The 16893-nt window shown below is 39.7% G+C and overlaps 1 protein-coding gene across 5 annotated transcripts; it reads right to left on the bottom strand.

Annotated features, from left to right (window-relative positions):
* Positions 1 to 3475: 3475 nt before the first annotated feature.
* On the bottom strand, positions 3476 to 15947 carry znf532 (zinc finger protein 532). 5 transcript variants are annotated; one of them, XM_059358279.1, is made up of 9 exons: positions 15841 to 15947; positions 10187 to 12461; positions 9799 to 9980; positions 8893 to 9069; positions 8063 to 8225; positions 7508 to 7831; positions 6605 to 6717; positions 6073 to 6211; positions 3476 to 5982 (listed from the first exon to the last, which is right to left on the bottom strand). In XM_059358279.1, the coding sequence occupies exons 2-9, from the start codon at positions 12428 to 12430 to the stop codon at positions 5491 to 5493; spliced, it is 3834 nt and encodes a 1277-aa protein (XP_059214262.1). In that variant the 5' UTR covers positions 12431 to 12461; positions 15841 to 15947; the 3' UTR covers positions 3476 to 5490. The 5 variants fall into 5 exon arrangements, with proteins under 5 accessions (XP_059214262.1, XP_059214261.1, XP_059214263.1 ...); XM_059358278.1 differs by lacking the exon at positions 15841 to 15947 and adding an exon at positions 13446 to 14532; XM_059358280.1 differs by lacking the exon at positions 15841 to 15947 and adding an exon at positions 13430 to 14532.
* Positions 15948 to 16893: the final 946 nt, after the last annotated feature.

Consider the following 16893-nt stretch of genomic DNA (forward strand, 5'->3'; position numbering starts at 1 on the left):
TGGTAAAATCGCCTACATCCTCAGTTGATCAGCTCATGTGATTTTACCCCTTTAAGATAATGGCCTATGTCAAGTGTGTGACTTAAGCGGATTTATTATGCCTAAGTCAAAATAAAATGTCACTAAGGCAATTTTTTGAACATGTCTTGACCTAAGCAAGATATGGTAACACTTTATTTTGAAGGTGTCTACATAAGAGTGACATGAGCGTGTCATAAACATGACATGGGATGTGTCATGAACATTAATGACACTTTTAAGTAACATTAATACTCATGATACTTGTCATGTCATGTTTCTGAGACACTTCAGGTGATTATTTTAACAGGGTGACGATTTATCTCTGGTTGTTTGTGTATTCATAGTGTATTCAGTTTGGCTGTTGTGTTATTATAATTAGCGGCAGAAAGTAAACTACTATAACGTTAGTTAAGGTTCTTGTAAGCAGTGGTGGAAAAAGTATTCCCATCCCTTACTTAAGTAAACATACTAATACCACACTGCTAAATGACTCCACTACAAATAAAAGTCCTGCATTCAAAACTTAGTTCAGTAAAAGTACAAAGGTATTAGCATCAAAATGAACTTAAAGTATCAAAAGTAAAAGATAAGGTCTGGCTTGCCTTTCTTCTCAGTTAGAAAAACCTCTCAGTATGAGTACAAGTAAAAAAAGATCTTATTATACTGTGTCTTCTACCCAAATATATTCACAATGATGGAGCTACAGCAGGGCTTCAAATAATTTGACTTATCTCCAGTTTTAAATATATGGGTTCACTTGTTGGTTTTTAAAAAAAAAGTCTGAGCAGAAGGACAGTTAGTTCCTTGTGAAAATTAATTAATTGCCACTCAAAATGCAGCTCCAATTGCTTTACAAAATAAAAAGGGAAATAGCAGGCCAAGGAACAACTAAACATTTTAAATGGAAAATTTAACAGTTAAAAATAACAACAGAAATGATCACTACCATAGCCACTTTCACCATTATCATATTAATAAGTGTAAACCTTTGAATAACCTCAGTATAGTTGGCATTAATAAGAGGTCCTACACCTGGATAGCACATAAATAAGACGGTGTAAGTCATATATTTGATGCATTGATTGTTTTTGATGTGAACATAATATCTTAAATATTTGCAAGCTTTATAGTACTGTATATATTCTTGTTTTTAAAGACAATGCATTTTTAAATGCATTTCTTTTTGGATGTGAATATGAGCCTGTTGCCTGTCTGTTACTGAATTTCCCCTCGGGGATGAATAAAGTAATTTTGATTTGATCTAACGGCTTCTGATCCACTTTGTGGATGAAATGAGCCAGTAGTTTCAAAGTTAATGTAGCTGGCCCCTCTAAAAGAACAGCGGCCCCCTGCAATTTAAATAAGCGTGCCCTGGACTCATTGCAAATGCACAAGTGGCTCTACAGCTTAACACACAGAAAGAAAAAGCCCTTCAAAAGTCAGCAACACTTACTGAGAACAGCATATTCCTTTGGCGTGTCCTGGTTAATTTCCCAGAGGAAACTGTTGGTATCTTCCATACATTTCCGAGACACAGTCAAGGCCTCTGTATCCTCCAGTGCTGCGCTACAGCCTGCAAACAGAAGGAACGCCACCCAACCCAGGGCCATTTTTTAGGACTGAGTGCCCTTTTTTAGTGGAGAAAGTGTTTAAATAACATAGGAGGGGACACATCATCATGAAGAGGTTAGTGTGAAATTCATCTTGAATGGAGTAGATTTAAAAAATTGCCTTGGCCACTGCAGATCGTCCACACCTGTTTTTCTCTGTCAGGTGTGACCAGGGTTTGGTTACATGAGGATGAGAGGCGAACAAAAAAAAGATCCAAGCTGTGATTATGGTCACCACACAGGATCAACATAATTATGATGGCTACTACTCACGTTTTTGTCTCATCACTACGACTAAAACAACAGATGTTTTACATTAGTATCAGTCTGATTTCAATTTGTATAATCTTTTAAATACATTTATCTAATTTGTCAACTGAGTTCGGTTAAGGCAATGTTGCCTCGGGCTAAAATATGGGAGAAGCAACACCACACAGTCCGGTATATTAAATAAATCAACAGTGGCCACCAGAGGGCGAGCTTGTCCTAAAATCCTAAAATAGGTGTCACTTCACTAGACAGCAGTAAAAGAAACCATCTCTACACATTGAATTATGCATTTACATTCTAATTAATTCGGGTTTTGGTGCTCATGCTTGCAAGAGGAGATGATAATTTAGTTATGCAGCACCTATTTACCACAATCACTTTGGTGACAAGGACCTGATTGTAAGTCATTATCTGGATGAATCTGTTTACGCCACAGTCAGTTTTCTGTTTTACAGATTAGCATCATAATATAAAGTAAAAACATGCAAAAAGAAACTGGAGTTCTAAGTGTCTACATCCTGACACACACTGACCAAATAGCTCTCTAATGGAAACCACATCAATTGTCGTAAGGGAAACATAATTTATTTTGTTAAATTATATCCACTTGAGCGTTTTTTGCAGTTCAGGAGTGTTACATTCTTCTACCATACGATACAGTTTAACACTTAAACCAATTTAATTAGTTTAATTAATGAAATTCTAGTTTAATTTTTTCGCTTCCAACTATAAACAAAACAATGTTTGAAGTAGTGTCACCTTAGGTTGATATAATGAAGTTCATACAGCTAGACAGTTGTCTTTGGTGTTTCTGGGTGTCACGATTCTCCAAATCCAAGATTTGATTAGAGGTTAGAGGTCACGATTCAATAAGATTTTTTAAATTTTTTAATTTGTAAGATAATTAGTTGAAAGTAGAAAGTCATTCACCTTTTCAAATTCTTCTTTAGAAAGAAAGGCTACATGGTAAGTCTGTAATAAATGTACTAAACTAAGGCCATATGGTAAAATCTTCATTTTTTCCAATCCTGTGTTAACTAAGTGACATTAAAAGCTGATTTCCATTATATTGTGACACCCTTAGGAACAGCAATAACCTTCACTTGGCAACCTGATGAATTTTTGTTAATCTCTCTTGAACTCTAAGAACTTTTTTTACTGTCCTCTGTATTCGTCCCAATAAACCGTAAATAAACCTGGGCAGCCCACCCAGGTAAAACCTACAGTCAGTGGAAAACACTGCAATTTAAGTTGTATTTAGCACCATGATGCCGTGAGTACAAAGTGATAATGTTGGCTGCTTCTTTAATACCAGATTGTGTCATAATGACAAATGCCCTTTCAGCAGGGTGGCAAAAAAATCAAACTTGTTTAAGCTTGTTCACTAGATTGGGAAAACTGTAAATTGGCCCAACTCTAGTAGTATAATTTATAATCACTCATAATAAGACTACAATTGCCAGTCAAAAAAGAGGATGGTGTGACAGTCCAGGTGTTTATACAAAGCAAAGATTGCAGCAGAAAGACTTCAGCCTTCATAATAATGCACACAAATGGCACCATACAAGCATGAGTATGAATGATATAATCCCATAGAGAGGAGATGATGTCTCATGTGCAGTGGACATCGTACCTCTGCAGGTGTCATCATTTATTGACATAAAGAACAGCTTTTGTACACAAGCATCAGAAATGTCTAAAAACAGCAGCAGCAGCAACGAGATACATTCTAATCAACAAACATTTCACAGACTGCTTCTCACATGCAGTTTTACATCGCGAGACAATTAAAAGTCTTATTGTCAGAGTAGAAAAACTACAGTCCAAAATGGAATCACGTTTTTTTTTTTTTTAAACAAAGAAAGCAACGGAAACCCATTTTGTCATTCTAACAACTTTCAGTTATTGTTCATGTAATTGAACTGGTTGTCTTGTATCAATAATTCAGTTTCACAGCCCAGTTTACATTCATAGAAGTATTTCTTCAGTTTGGATGTTTTTCCCAGTGTTATTCCTGCCAGTGAACGCTCATTATTTCTTTCACATTAAAACCATAGTACCACAAACTGCAGAAACAAGGCAAAAATAAAAATGTTGACATTGGTTACGATGCAAAGAAGACTGCTGTTAAACAAAAGGCAAGTGCTTTTTTTTTTTTAGCTTACGTTAAATACGTAAATAAACCTTTTTTATGTGACCTTATCACAGAGAGCTGCCATATATTTATATAAATTAAGACTGGAGTGAAACATAAAAAAGTTTGACAATTTTTTCCAAAATGTATTTCAAAAGCTAATACAAATTTGGCCCATATATTTGTCATCGAATGTGAAATTTTTTACACAATCCTCCACAAAACAGGGAGCTTTAAACTCATTTCTGAATTTTTGTTTGTACATATTTGATATGTAATTGATAATTATTTTGAAACAGGCATCAAGATGCGGCTGAACATAGGCTTTATCTTGGATATTTAGATATTTAGTTTAAGCAATATTGGTTTAGGATTAGAAGGAGAATAGAGCCATAGTTTATTGTTTAAAGATAAATATTAGTTATCCATGAAATAAAAGAAAAATTAACAATATTTGATGCTGATCTTCCACTGCACTTAAAGGGGACGTTTTTTGCTTTCAGATGTACATTAAATGTGGCCAGAGTTTCAAAGAATGCTCCCTGTGAGCAAAAATCTCAAATTACAACTGTTCTGAATTTAACTGTTTTCTCCTTCCGGCTCAAGCTGATGTAAGCTCATAACGGATTTCTATACATGGTCATCTGCTCCAGGCACATTACTGCAGCGTTTACATACACTGCTACATGTAGCTACATGCTAACATCAGGAAAATGTGTAATCTTGATGGCTGCTGTTGTTAATTTCATCCCAGTTTCAGATCACATTCCTACTGGAACATGTTTGATTCTGGACGTTGGTTTCAAAGCTTTTACTGGTGATTTTTCGCAGCAAAAAGTGCTGACCCTGTTACTTCAGAAACGCTAACCAATCAGAGCGGACGTCTTAGTTTTTTTTCAGGAGGGGGCTGAAAGATAGGTTTTTCTTTTTAACATTAAAGCATGTGAACAGAAACCAAGAATACTAGTATGAACCTGAACATGAGCATAATATGTCCCCTTTAAGTGAAATGAATGACCTCAGTTAGGGGTAACGTGTGAGCTACTGCGGTAACCTGAAGCTCTCGAAAGTTTCATATATGTATATTTTTCTTTCAGACATTCGTTTAGACAATAGCAGCATTGAACATTCAGAACACTGCTGACTGTATGAGGATTAATCCCATTACAACAATATATCCATACATTATCTAGTCCTAGTGAAAACAATGGAAAGTGCTAAAATAAAAATGCTCTTCTATAAAAAGATCTATTCAAAGCCTATAGAAACATCTATGTGTGTACAAAAAACTAGTTCAATTTACTTGGACACTTAAAGTGACTTTGACATATATTACATATTTTATGTGTATACTGTATACATATAGTATTACCCTACATGTACATTATGTATGTACAGCATAATATATTGAAGGTTGTAGTTTAAATTAGCTTTAGGTGGAATGGTTTAAAAGTGTCACTTGTCAGCCGTGCTGAGTCTCTTTGATTTTATGAACGCCATCCCGTGTGTCCTCATATGAGTGTTCAGGTTTCCCTCTGTTTCAAACATCTTCCCGCACACTTTGCATTTGGTATTTGGTGTCCCGTCTGAAACGTCCAGCTGATTCTCTCTCTGACTCTCGTCGTCATCCTTGCCCCGTCCGTTAAACCGACCGAGACCCTGCGGCTCTTTCAGCCGATGGACGATAAAGAGGTGTCGGGCCAGCGAGCGGTGGGATGTGTAGCACAGGCCGCACTCCTGACACTGGTATGACGAGCCGTCGGACTTGTGCTGGGGAATGTGCTCATGGAAACCTGCAATGTCCTCAGTGGTGAAGCCGCAGACGGCACACTTGTGGACTTTCAGGATGTTCACCTTGAGCCTTTTCAACGGCTGTGAGTCAGAACCCCTGGAGTTCAGGCTCGGAGACCCCTCGTCCTCTTCTGGCTTCCTTTTAGGGCTCAGGGTCTGCATTGGACATTAAAATAATGGGTTAGGAATGACTGCAGAAGCAGAGAAAAATAATAAATGTAGATAGACAAGTGTGTGCCTCAGTACCGTTTCCTTGACAGATGAAGCCTCCATATTATCAGAGTTGACAGTCTTCCCCTCTGGGTCTTTGACTCCATGCATCATATGAATGTGCTGATCCAGCAGCACTCTTTTAGTGAACGGCTGACTGAGAGCTGGACAGTGCCTGTCAGAGTACAAGAAAAGAATAACCATACCCTCTTGCAAGATTTTTTGCCTTATACTGCATACATATAATCTGCTTCCATTTTTGGGTCAACACAATGTTGGAAAACATGGAAGACCAATGATTATTTCCTGTTTTTCAAGTCAAAATTGGTTTCTTTTGATCATGACAGCAGTTCTTTGCTAACTGTATCCAAGTTGTTATTATAGTCACTATAATGACCAAGAGCTCCTGACAATAACTATTTAATTTAGCCGCAATCTGTAGGCAACAGGACGTGGATTTGGTGTGGGAAGAGTTCTGGCTTTGGTTTGCCGTCTGATTAGTAAGCAAGCCAAAGAGATGAAGACGTGTTGAATTTAAGGAAGAAAACCACAGTGAGTGTGTACTTACGGGCAGCTGTAGACCTTCCGCAGTCCCTTGTGTTTGAGACGGTTGTGTCGGCAAAGACTGTGGGAGGAGCTGAAGGACTTGTCACACTGCCGACATGGGTGTTTCTTCAGTGTCTGCAGTATAAGGAAAATGCATTAAAATATAGACAGTTTCAGATAATGTTTCTTCTGTAGTTAAACTTAAGTACAGATTTGAGGTACTTCTACTTCTCTACATTTTATTAGGAAATATTGTACCTTTTACTCTACTACAATTACATTCAAAACTTATAAAGACTTTATGGAGTTGATGTGATGTTATAGATTCAACTACCCATGTATACAATTAGAGCTGAAAAGAACAGTTTATTAATCAGTTTGTTGATTGACAGAAAGTTAATTGAAATTGATGGAAAAAAAGAGAAATGTGATGGTTTAACTTTGGGCTCGGTGTAATTAGGGTAAGGGTATTTGAATATTTTAAAACGTTTTTTGTTCTTGCAATTAACAGATTTATTCATTGAGAAACTAATTCATATAACCAGTAATGAAAATCAAATTTTTTTGCAGCCTTATATTACAGTTCTGTCCAACTTATTTATACAGTCTATGGCTCCATCTCAACCAGTTACAAAATGCTGCATAAACCTTAATGCAACTAATTATATGCACCCACATAACAGCCATTTTTCTGAACTGAGCATTTCTACTTTGATTTTCATACTTTAAATACATTTTCTTCATTATACTTTTACTATATAGGCTACTTTTACTAAAGAAGTAATTTTTATGCAGGACTTTTCGTTGTTTTACTTGATGAAACGTTCTGAACACCTCTACCACTGTTGACTTACAGCATCAACTCTCTGAATTTACTTGGAAAATGATCGTAAACTTCCTAATGAAAATGGTTTTAAACACTCACCTTGCCATGTTCGCGCCTCATGTGAGCCACAAAAGCCTCCCTGGAACTAAAAAGACTGCTGCAGTCTCCACATGTGTATCCTGAGCTGGGAGGGTTCTTGTGGTCTGCTGAGCAGTTGCTGTTTGTCTTCTTCAGAGGTGAAGCTGAAGACTTCTTTTCCCCCTTGTCCTGACCATTGACATTTCCTCCATCTTTGTTGTTGTTATTATTATTATTATTACTGGGGCTGTTGGTGCTGATGGAGTTAGTGGGCTTGGTGCTGAGAGGGAGGTTGATGCCCAAGTTTGGTGGACCCTCAATGGTCTTCAGGGTTCCATGGATGGACTGGAAAGGATACACACATGCAGATTGAATTATTAACTAGAACTGTAGAAACCACTGGGACGTGAAACATTTCTGGACTAAACTTATCAGCCGTACAAAAGATAGTAATAACGATCCACACAGCTTAAGGCTCAGTTAAATCAGGGGTTAATTAAAGGTTAAAAAAACCTGTGTATAAATAAAAAAGTAGTTATTGTCCAGCATTCCTATATAACTGCTTTTTATGCCCACCTTGATATGGTCCAACATGAGCTGTTTCTGTGCGTAGTGCATGGAGCAGTCAGGACATTTGAATACAGCAACTTTATGATTGACGATGTGCTGATCAAAGTGCGTGTAGAGCAGGGACTGCAAAGTGAACACGGTATCACACATGGAACACTTATAGATCATCCTGAAAGATAGAGGGAAGAAAATCTTTAAAAAGCACAAATCTTGTGTTTCACATGAAGCTATTAAACATTCAGTTTCATTTGTGTTCTTGCACTTAATGCCTGTATCTCTTAACAAACCCTATATATTTTTCAATGGTGAAATTATCTAATTAAAAAAACTGAAATAGATGCTTTAGTACTTTGAATATTGTTTCTCGTCAGACGTTTATTTAGCTTTAAGTTTGGGGCACAACCAGGGCCAAACACAAACGATTGCATAAGAACACCTGCTCTTGAGCACCTGTATCATCAGTTGTGTTGATGGTGGACAGTATGTGAGTCAGTGAAAGGTTGCCACGTGGAAAAACAAACCCATGTTAAGCCACCATGTCTAAAACCCACAAATCCTGCTACTGATGAAGCAGCGAGGATGATTTTCCTTTGAAAAATGAATTGGATGTGGGTATTAAGTTACATCAGTGTGTGCCTGTGTGAAAGGAAGAGATGTGTGTTGACAGTTGTTGCAGGAAATAGCTTTTGTTTTATGTGTATACTCCATACTATTTGCATTTAAATATTTATATATTGGAATCAATTTTGCACACTTCAAAATGTACAGTAACAACTTGAATACATTTTTTTTAATGAATATGAATAATAAGTGCCCACAGAGTGTTTTTGACCTACTTGGGCTCTCCTCCCTTCATTCCTGGATGCTGTGAGTTCACATGAGAGTGAGTGGCAGGTGCTGACTTGAAAGCCATGGGGCAGAGAGGACATTTAAAAAAGACCTCGCAGTGAGAATTCTGGATATGGGATTTTACAGTTGCAACATCGGCGAAGATCACATTACAGTGGATACAGCTGGAGGCAGAAGAAACAGTCAGTTTTAAATTCAATTTTAACTGAGTTAAAGTCAGTTTAACTCATTCCTCGAATACTAGCACTTTATTTCTTATTAGAGATGGCCTTTTTTTAGTTTACCTGATTGCTAAGCAGCATTCTGGTGGTACAGGATACAATCTTTTCTTGGGAAATATGCATATTAAAACTATTGAAACTATTTTTTTTACAAGAAACCAAATAACTGAATGCCACTGAATATATCATTATAAGACAGGAATGCAAATATATTATAACATTTCAGATTTTACTTTGAGACTAAATGTTCTTTCCATAACATTTTGATAGCCCAGACTTGTAATTGGACCTTAATTGGTAAGATAAGTTTTCAGATTTAATGGCTTGTATCTTGAGTGACCCCAGCTAAAGAATTGTGGCTGTCCAATTTCCCCACATAATTAATTGTGAATAATTTAACTTTCAGTTATATGGCATTGTCAAACTGAGGCAAATTTAATGTAATAATAACTGTAATTACAAATGTCATCATAAGTGGCACCTTGACAATAAAGGGCAAAAGACATTTACGCCTAAGTATAGCCATTTAGAAAGAAAGGACATTGCTAAATGGTAAATATCAGTCAGATTTGACTATGCCAAAAATTAGGGTCTTAACAGAAGAAATAGTTTGAGCCCCAACAAGAGAAGACTAAAATGCAAATTAATAATAATTTTAGGTGGTAGACTGACCGGTAGCCGACTCTACGACTATAATGCAGGCAGTTCTTGGTGACATGTGATTGGAAGTGGACAGAACGGCAGCTGGCACCACACTCGGGGCAGATGTAAGGAGACTTGTGCTGGTGGATTCGCTGGTGTGACAGAAAGCTGCACTGATTTGGGAGAAGCATTTGGCAGATGGTGCATGTTTTCTGAAAAGAGGTGATAAAGAAAATCATCAGTTGCATTTTGTCATGGCATTGGAACAATTGCAACCTGTTTTTTTTTCATGTTTCTTGTGGATTTAAGCTAGAAATTAGAATCTCCTGGCAATACTCCCCCACCACTTAACCACCAAAATGCCACTCAATTAAATTGAATCATATTATGTAGCAGTTTACACACTACCTACACTTACCTGCCCGCTGGACTCTGCTGCCTGTTGGTAGTGCATTGCTAGCGAGCTGTCATCCTGGAACATTTTGTTACACTCTAAGCACTTCAGGCTGTGCCTGCAGAGCTTCGATGCGTCATCCTCCAAAGGCATGGCTGCCACAAGAGGAGCACTGGATGGAGCTAAAATCACTGTACTTTGAGACCCTCCACCAGCAACTCTCCCAGAGATTTGACCAGTGGGTGCTTGTGCTTGGCAGGTGGAGGTGGTGGCAGTGACGTTGGGTGGGCCTGATGAGGGTGATGTGGTTATCATTTGATCTGCAGGAATGGGTTTTAGGATTAGATGTGAGCATTGCATGACAACCCCTTTGTCCTTGTGCCCCCTGGCATGGGACAGAAGGCTGCACTTGTTGTAGAACACTAGGCTTTTGGCACAGTGGTTGCAGGTGACCTCGATCCGTACACTGCGACGTTCGTAGTGATGTGTCAGGCTCTTCTCAAGAGCGAATGAATCTCCACACTCCAGGCACTTGTAGCCACGTGAGGGCAGAGAGATACAAGCTGAGGTTGGCGGAGAGAGGTTCGGGACATACACAGGGACAGGATTTATGCTACTCAGGACTTTATTGAAGGCGTCCACTACAGAGCTTTGAGAGCTGCTGAACACTTGAATCCTAGAGACTTTCTTTGAGGCCCGGCCAGGGAGGATTGTCTGTTGTTTGACTTGATGTGGTTGTTTGGAGGAGGACAGGGCCTGTTGGAGATCACAGACAGCAGAGGATACAGCCTGAGGCAGAAGATTAAGTTTACTAAGATGGACTGTCTTTGGCACAAGTTTGGCATTAGCTAAACTGGAGGCAGGTACCATGACATTTTGTTGCTGGATGGCATTTGCAGCTTTCAAGATGGCACTGCTTGCACTTTGCACTGAAGCAGCGGGGATTACCGTTGCTTTGACTGTGGTGTTGTTAGCTAGCTTCAGGTTGAAGACTTGGGACCCAGCTGTCTTGACTGCTGAGACAGGCAGGAAAGCTGTTGCCACAGGTTTAATAGTCATTTGCTTTGTTATTTCAATTGAAGGGCCTCCAGTTGTGGCTAATACTGTGGTTGGCAGAGAGGCCCTAGTAGGAGATGAGGAAATTACTCTGGTGGTTGCCATGACAGAAAAGCTATTATCTCCTATTTTCAGACCTTCAGGATCAAACTCGGGTACAACTCTTGTGACCGTGCGCTTAATCTGCCCAGATGACGTCTTGATTGTTTTAATCCTGACTTTTGGGATGACTGGTGTGGTGTCTGTGCTTGAGGCAGGGGAACCTTTGCTGCTACTGTCACTAATAACACTAGAGGGGCTGTCTGGTTGTCTTGTTAGCAGCCTCTTTGCAAACTCTAGGGCTGACTCCTGCTCCTGTGGCTTTTCTGGAGTTTTGGGATTTTTATTGGCCAGGGTGGATTCTTTCTGTTTTGTAGGAGAATCCGAAACGTCTGTAGCACTAGCTTTTTTGGCACTGAGGGCCGCTATGGCTGCTATACAAGATGACAGTTTTGCAGAGGACTTGGCTTTCACCTGAGACACACTGGACACATTAACAAGCCCCGTTGGGTCTCCAGCCTCCTTGCCCTCCTGACCCTGAGACTGGAGGACATTTTCCTCCATTTCCCCCTCAGGTACACTTGATTGAGGGGGCTCGTTAGACTTCGATCCTCCCAGAGTGCCACTGGTGTCCTTGTTTCGATCAGGCTTTTGGTTCCTGGTTGCTCTGGGCTTAGGAGCATTTTCCAAAGATACAGGAGATTTGGGATTCTGGTTCTCTGACTTGGTAGTGGATCGGAAGAATGACTGACCTCCTTTGTTATCCATGGGATCATCTACCTCAATTTTATCATCGTCATCGAACTCTTCAGCACTGGAGATTGGGCTAAACTGATTGAAGGTAGATGATTGGGGCAAGAAGCCATTATGAAGTCCATTTACAATGCCTACAGAATGGGTTTGGGGCTTTAAATGTCCATCCTTCTCTGATATTGTTCCACCATGCTCACTAGTGTCCGTGTTTCGGATGTTCTTGACAATGACACTTATGCCAACATCTTGTCCATGTCCGGACTCATCTTCATTAGTATTCACCCCACCACTGGGTTGCTTGTGCTGTCCATCATGGTCATCATGGGGGCCAGATTCAATAGCGGCTTTAGGATCCACCATGTCGGGGATGTCAAAGGCCGCCAGCAGGTCATCGAAGTCTGGCGTCTTCATATCTCCCATGGTCTTGCTCCGGTTCTGATGAGGAGATCACCTTGGGAACACAGATTAAATGGTAGAATAATAAGTAACCTAAGCCATGTTTACTCGTATCTATCAATGCTAAATTCTTCAACATGCTATAAATATAAAATTTTGCAGTGAGAGTCTTCATACTGTCTTTGTATTAGTTATCTGATTCATGTAGTAACAGAAAAACAGGAATGAATTTAAACATGTTCTTATTGTTGCTGAAATATGCTGTTTTGTCTGATATAATAAGAGGAAATTAAAAATGCTTTTCCTTATTTCTCTTTGCCAAAAATCAGCATAATAGATCAGAGATAAACACTGCGTGTGATTACAGCTGATCCCTTGTGATCTGGTGTTAAATGCTCCTAATCACTTTCATAGTAATTAGTGCATTAGATTACGGGACACATATTTTAGTTTTGGGGTTGTGCAAGATTAAAGCCAATACAATCCATAGATCATAGTTGACATAATGAACATGTTCATACTCTTGAAGACATGAATTTTCTAAAAAAAACAGTCATAGTTAATCATTTATTCCAAATCAGTTTATTCTGTTGATGGGAAATAACCACACAATTAATATTAAAGTAGAATTTGCTTAGGTTTAAAAGTGATAAATTGGTGATATTTTTCAGGGCAATAAATGTAATTATCTTCAAATTTGAAAGACTAAGGCCATTGTGTCTGTTCCTTTCGTATCCCTTCTCTCCTACTACGTCTTCAAATCAATCCATGCATCATACTGATGCAAAAAACAAAGTCCAGCTGACGTACGTCTAGTCCTATTTATGCCTCCTTCATCCTTGCTTATGTAACTTCACTGTATTGTTTTAGGAAATGGCTTGCTGGTCTACACCAGGGGTATATGTGACATTTTGATGACATTAAATGTGGGCACTTAGCAAAAATATTTGTCCTTTGCAATCAATACATGGTTAGCATTGCTATAATTAAACAAATTATATGGGGAGAAAAATGATGACATACCAGTAATTGATTTTACCTTTCTTAAAAAGCTACCGATGGAACACGGGAGCAGCAAAGACGGGCCTTTGAGAGTTCCTTTTTGCTATATATATTTCTGATATATATAATCAGGAGGATGATGGATCTCGTCCAAGGTATTAATACAATATAGAAGATTAATATACTTTTTGTAATTTTCCTGTAAGTGGATTGGCAGTCAGCTGGTTTGGGGGGAATACAATATAACAATACCTATGTGAATGAAATATGAAGTGTATGATGACAAGGGTAGGGTAATATGAAAAAGATATATGGTCAGTCAAGCAATTATAACATCTTTATTTATCAAAAACAACCAATGCTCATAGAACATATTTTTTACAATGTTATTCAATACCAGTGGGTTATAACTCTGCAGAAACAAACAAATCTTTATTTTTTTAATAGTGAGCACTGCAAAAATATAATGGGACTGAAGTGCACTGTGTCTGTATATTATGGCTTTGTGGACAAAAGGCACTGCTCTGCTCTGCTTGTACAGTACGTGCAGTTAAACTAGTGCTGCTCTCTGATCCAAATGCATGGTCAAACACATCTGCACACACACACACACACACACACACACACACACACACACACACACCCATATCCTGTAGCCTCATCTTTGGTTTTTCAAAAAGCAACAATTCTCAGTTCAATCCAGATGACGGAATAGTTGTGATAATGAGGTAAACACAAACAAAAAGAAAGAGAGAAGGGAAGAATTGTTATGAAGGGAGAAGGCAGTCGAGAAATGCAGTGAGAGAAGAAAAAATGGCTGCTGAGCTGTGTGAGCAGAGAGAGAAAGGCCTGGTGGAAAGAACAGCTAGTCACAGCCATGACAGCCAGAACAGCCTGACGTAGAAAACCAATGAAGGTTAAATACAGAAAAATATGAAAAATAGACAACACAGAACCCCTCTCAACAACAGCAGTTGCATCATTACCACCTGAAATCCACACACTGTGTAAAACTACAATCTTAGTAAAGTGAATGTAAAACAACAATGGTGGAAACATGCAAGTGAATCAGCCACTCCTCACCCTCTTGCCTCCGTCCCTCTCCAGCCACTAGCCAAACCTTCTTTCCTTCCTTCCTTCCATCCTGCAACAAACAGTCACAACACCTCTAACCCACAAAAAAACATCTACCCCACCCTGCCTGGAGGGGGAAAAAAAGTCCTGCTTCCTTCTTCCCAACCATGCAAAGGCCCAGAATACAGGGTCAGGTTACATCCAGGGATGTGGTGAGTGGTGGTGGTCCTGGGTAAGGATCCTCCTTAGTCATTCTCTGCACCACTAGCAGCACACAGACATACAAACAGACAGATAGATCATGCTCTTGCATGTGTGTGTGTGTATGTGAGGCTCCAGGCTGCAGATTCACAGACTCCCAGCCAGCCACGTCCCCCTGCCCCTCGTCCCTTCCCAAATCTCCCTGCCCCCCTCGCTCGCTATGAGCTGCGCTGCATAGCACACCGACATCCAGCCAGCAGCGAGCAGCAGCAGTGGCGGAAGAGTATGTGTCTGTGCCATGGTAGCCAGTGGCTGAGCTGTGAAGGGCTGCCATGGAGTAGCCTGGGCTATCTCTATCCCTCAGTGAAGCACAGAGACGGCATTGTTCCTGGCAGCCCTCCGTCTGCCTCAAACCGGTTTCATCTGGTTCCGGTCACCCAACATAAAGCCTTGTGCTGCGCTGCAGTACGGCCTCAGAAACACACAGGCAGAAGCTGCATGCCCACCTCCCTGGAAACACTGCAACATATTTCACTATGTATACTGTCATGGATTTAGATATACAAGAACTCAGTTATATATATACAGGAGCTGGAACCTATTACAGAGGCTCTTGTTGCTTGCACTGCTGCAAAATCATGCCACAAGAATACAGCAATGCACAAAAAGATGGTGTTTGGGTGAGCAAAGTTAACTTGACACATAAAAAACAGGACGATAATAAAGAAAATGTCAAATCATACAATGTTAGCAAAAAAAAAGTTACATGAAGTCAGATATGAAGTAAAATGATGACCAATAACAGTCACACATTGAAAGGAAGAAGCAATTTTAGATAACCATTATGGACGTAGAAGCTCAATGAGGCACCTTGGCCTGTTTTTCTCCCAGTGCTTTCACCTAAGACACACTGATAGTCTCTCTGAAATTTAAAAAAATTCATACAACCCGCAACAGCATGACATCCAGCTGTTTTTATATAAACTTAACAATTTCAGCAAGGACAATGTGACATGGGCAAACACAGGCCATTCATGCTCCCCTCTCCCCAGATTTGCATCAAACACTTGTCACCCCTGCCCACATATGCCACCACAGAGACGCACATATACAGAATCATGCACGTTCATGCACATATAGAGGTAAATGTGGCATACCCTTGTCAGATATTTTTCCACTCTGAGAGATATTCAGAAAAAAAAGGTCTTCCTGTAGAGGCCTCAGCACCTGCCTTTACTCAGCCCCAACCATTCCAGACCCCATCCTCCTCCTCCTCCTCCTCCTCCTCCACCACCACCACCTCCTCCCCTCCCCCTCTTCCCACTCTCCTTCACTGGGTCAGTCCTAGAATTTAGTCCCAGTCCGGGCCTCGTTTTCTCCTAGAGCCCCCGCCACCACCATCACCACCACTACAGCCGTGCATGAAGGGACGGATGGAGAAAGGGGGCAGTGTTCAGCAGCCGAATCGGGCCTTTTGTCTCTGTCTGTGCAGGGGGGCGAGGGGACTCTCCTCTCTGGCTCTGGAGCAGCAGCAGCAGCTGGTGCAGAGAAAGAAGAGAGAGAGTGGGAGACAGAGACAGAGGGAGGTGGGGGAGATGGGGAGGAAGAAAAGGAAATGAGCAGGAGAAGAGTCTAATAAGGACTTGAATATTTGTTCATATTTTAGGCCTGTGCCATAGCAGAGCTATATATTTGAGTGGCGTTTGAGCTGAACTTGTCTCGATCCTGCACATTTGTCTTCAAGGAACAACAATATTATATATTTACAACATTATGTTTAAGTAGCTGAGGCCTCTGTTTAGGCCTAACTGCCCATTTGGATGCTGTGTGAGCCAAGGTCAACATATCTGCATTTCTGTATTTATGATGAAATGTATCAAACTCTGAAGAAAAGAGAAATAACAACATGCATACATAAACAGGACAACTTGATATAAGAAAAAATGGATACTTTACAGCCTAAAGGATGAAATAACACATCCAATAATGGCATAATTTCCAATTACATATGTGAATATTTGTAACTCATAATCACACTGTTTCACAAATGCAAATATTAGCATAATTTGCATATTCATGTAGCTCACACAGCAATGTACAAACAAAGGAATAACTTAAATTCAAAGGCAATTAAGAGGTTAAAAGATGGCATCATATTTCAGTGCATGTGATAGTTAAATTAGTAAACAAAACACAAGCAAATCAAGTAT

The sequence above is a fragment of the Centropristis striata genome, chromosome 19, assembly GCF_030273125.1.
Source record: "Centropristis striata isolate RG_2023a ecotype Rhode Island chromosome 19, C.striata_1.0, whole genome shotgun sequence".
Lineage (NCBI taxonomy): Eukaryota > Metazoa > Chordata > Actinopteri > Perciformes > Serranidae > Centropristis > Centropristis striata.

Coding starts and splice junctions, on each gene's coding strand:
- znf532 (XM_059358279.1), bottom strand. CDS start 12,430: ATGGGAGATATGAAGACGCCAGACTTCGATGACCTGCTGGCGGCCTTT. Junction 8,226..8,892: donor ATGAAGGGAGGAGAGCCCAA/GTAGGTCAAAAA, acceptor TCTATCTTTCAG/GATGATCTATAAGTGTTCCA. Junction 6,718..7,507: donor TGAGGCGCGAACATGGCAAG/GTGAGTGTTTAA, acceptor CTTATACTGCAG/ACACTGAAGAAACACCCATG.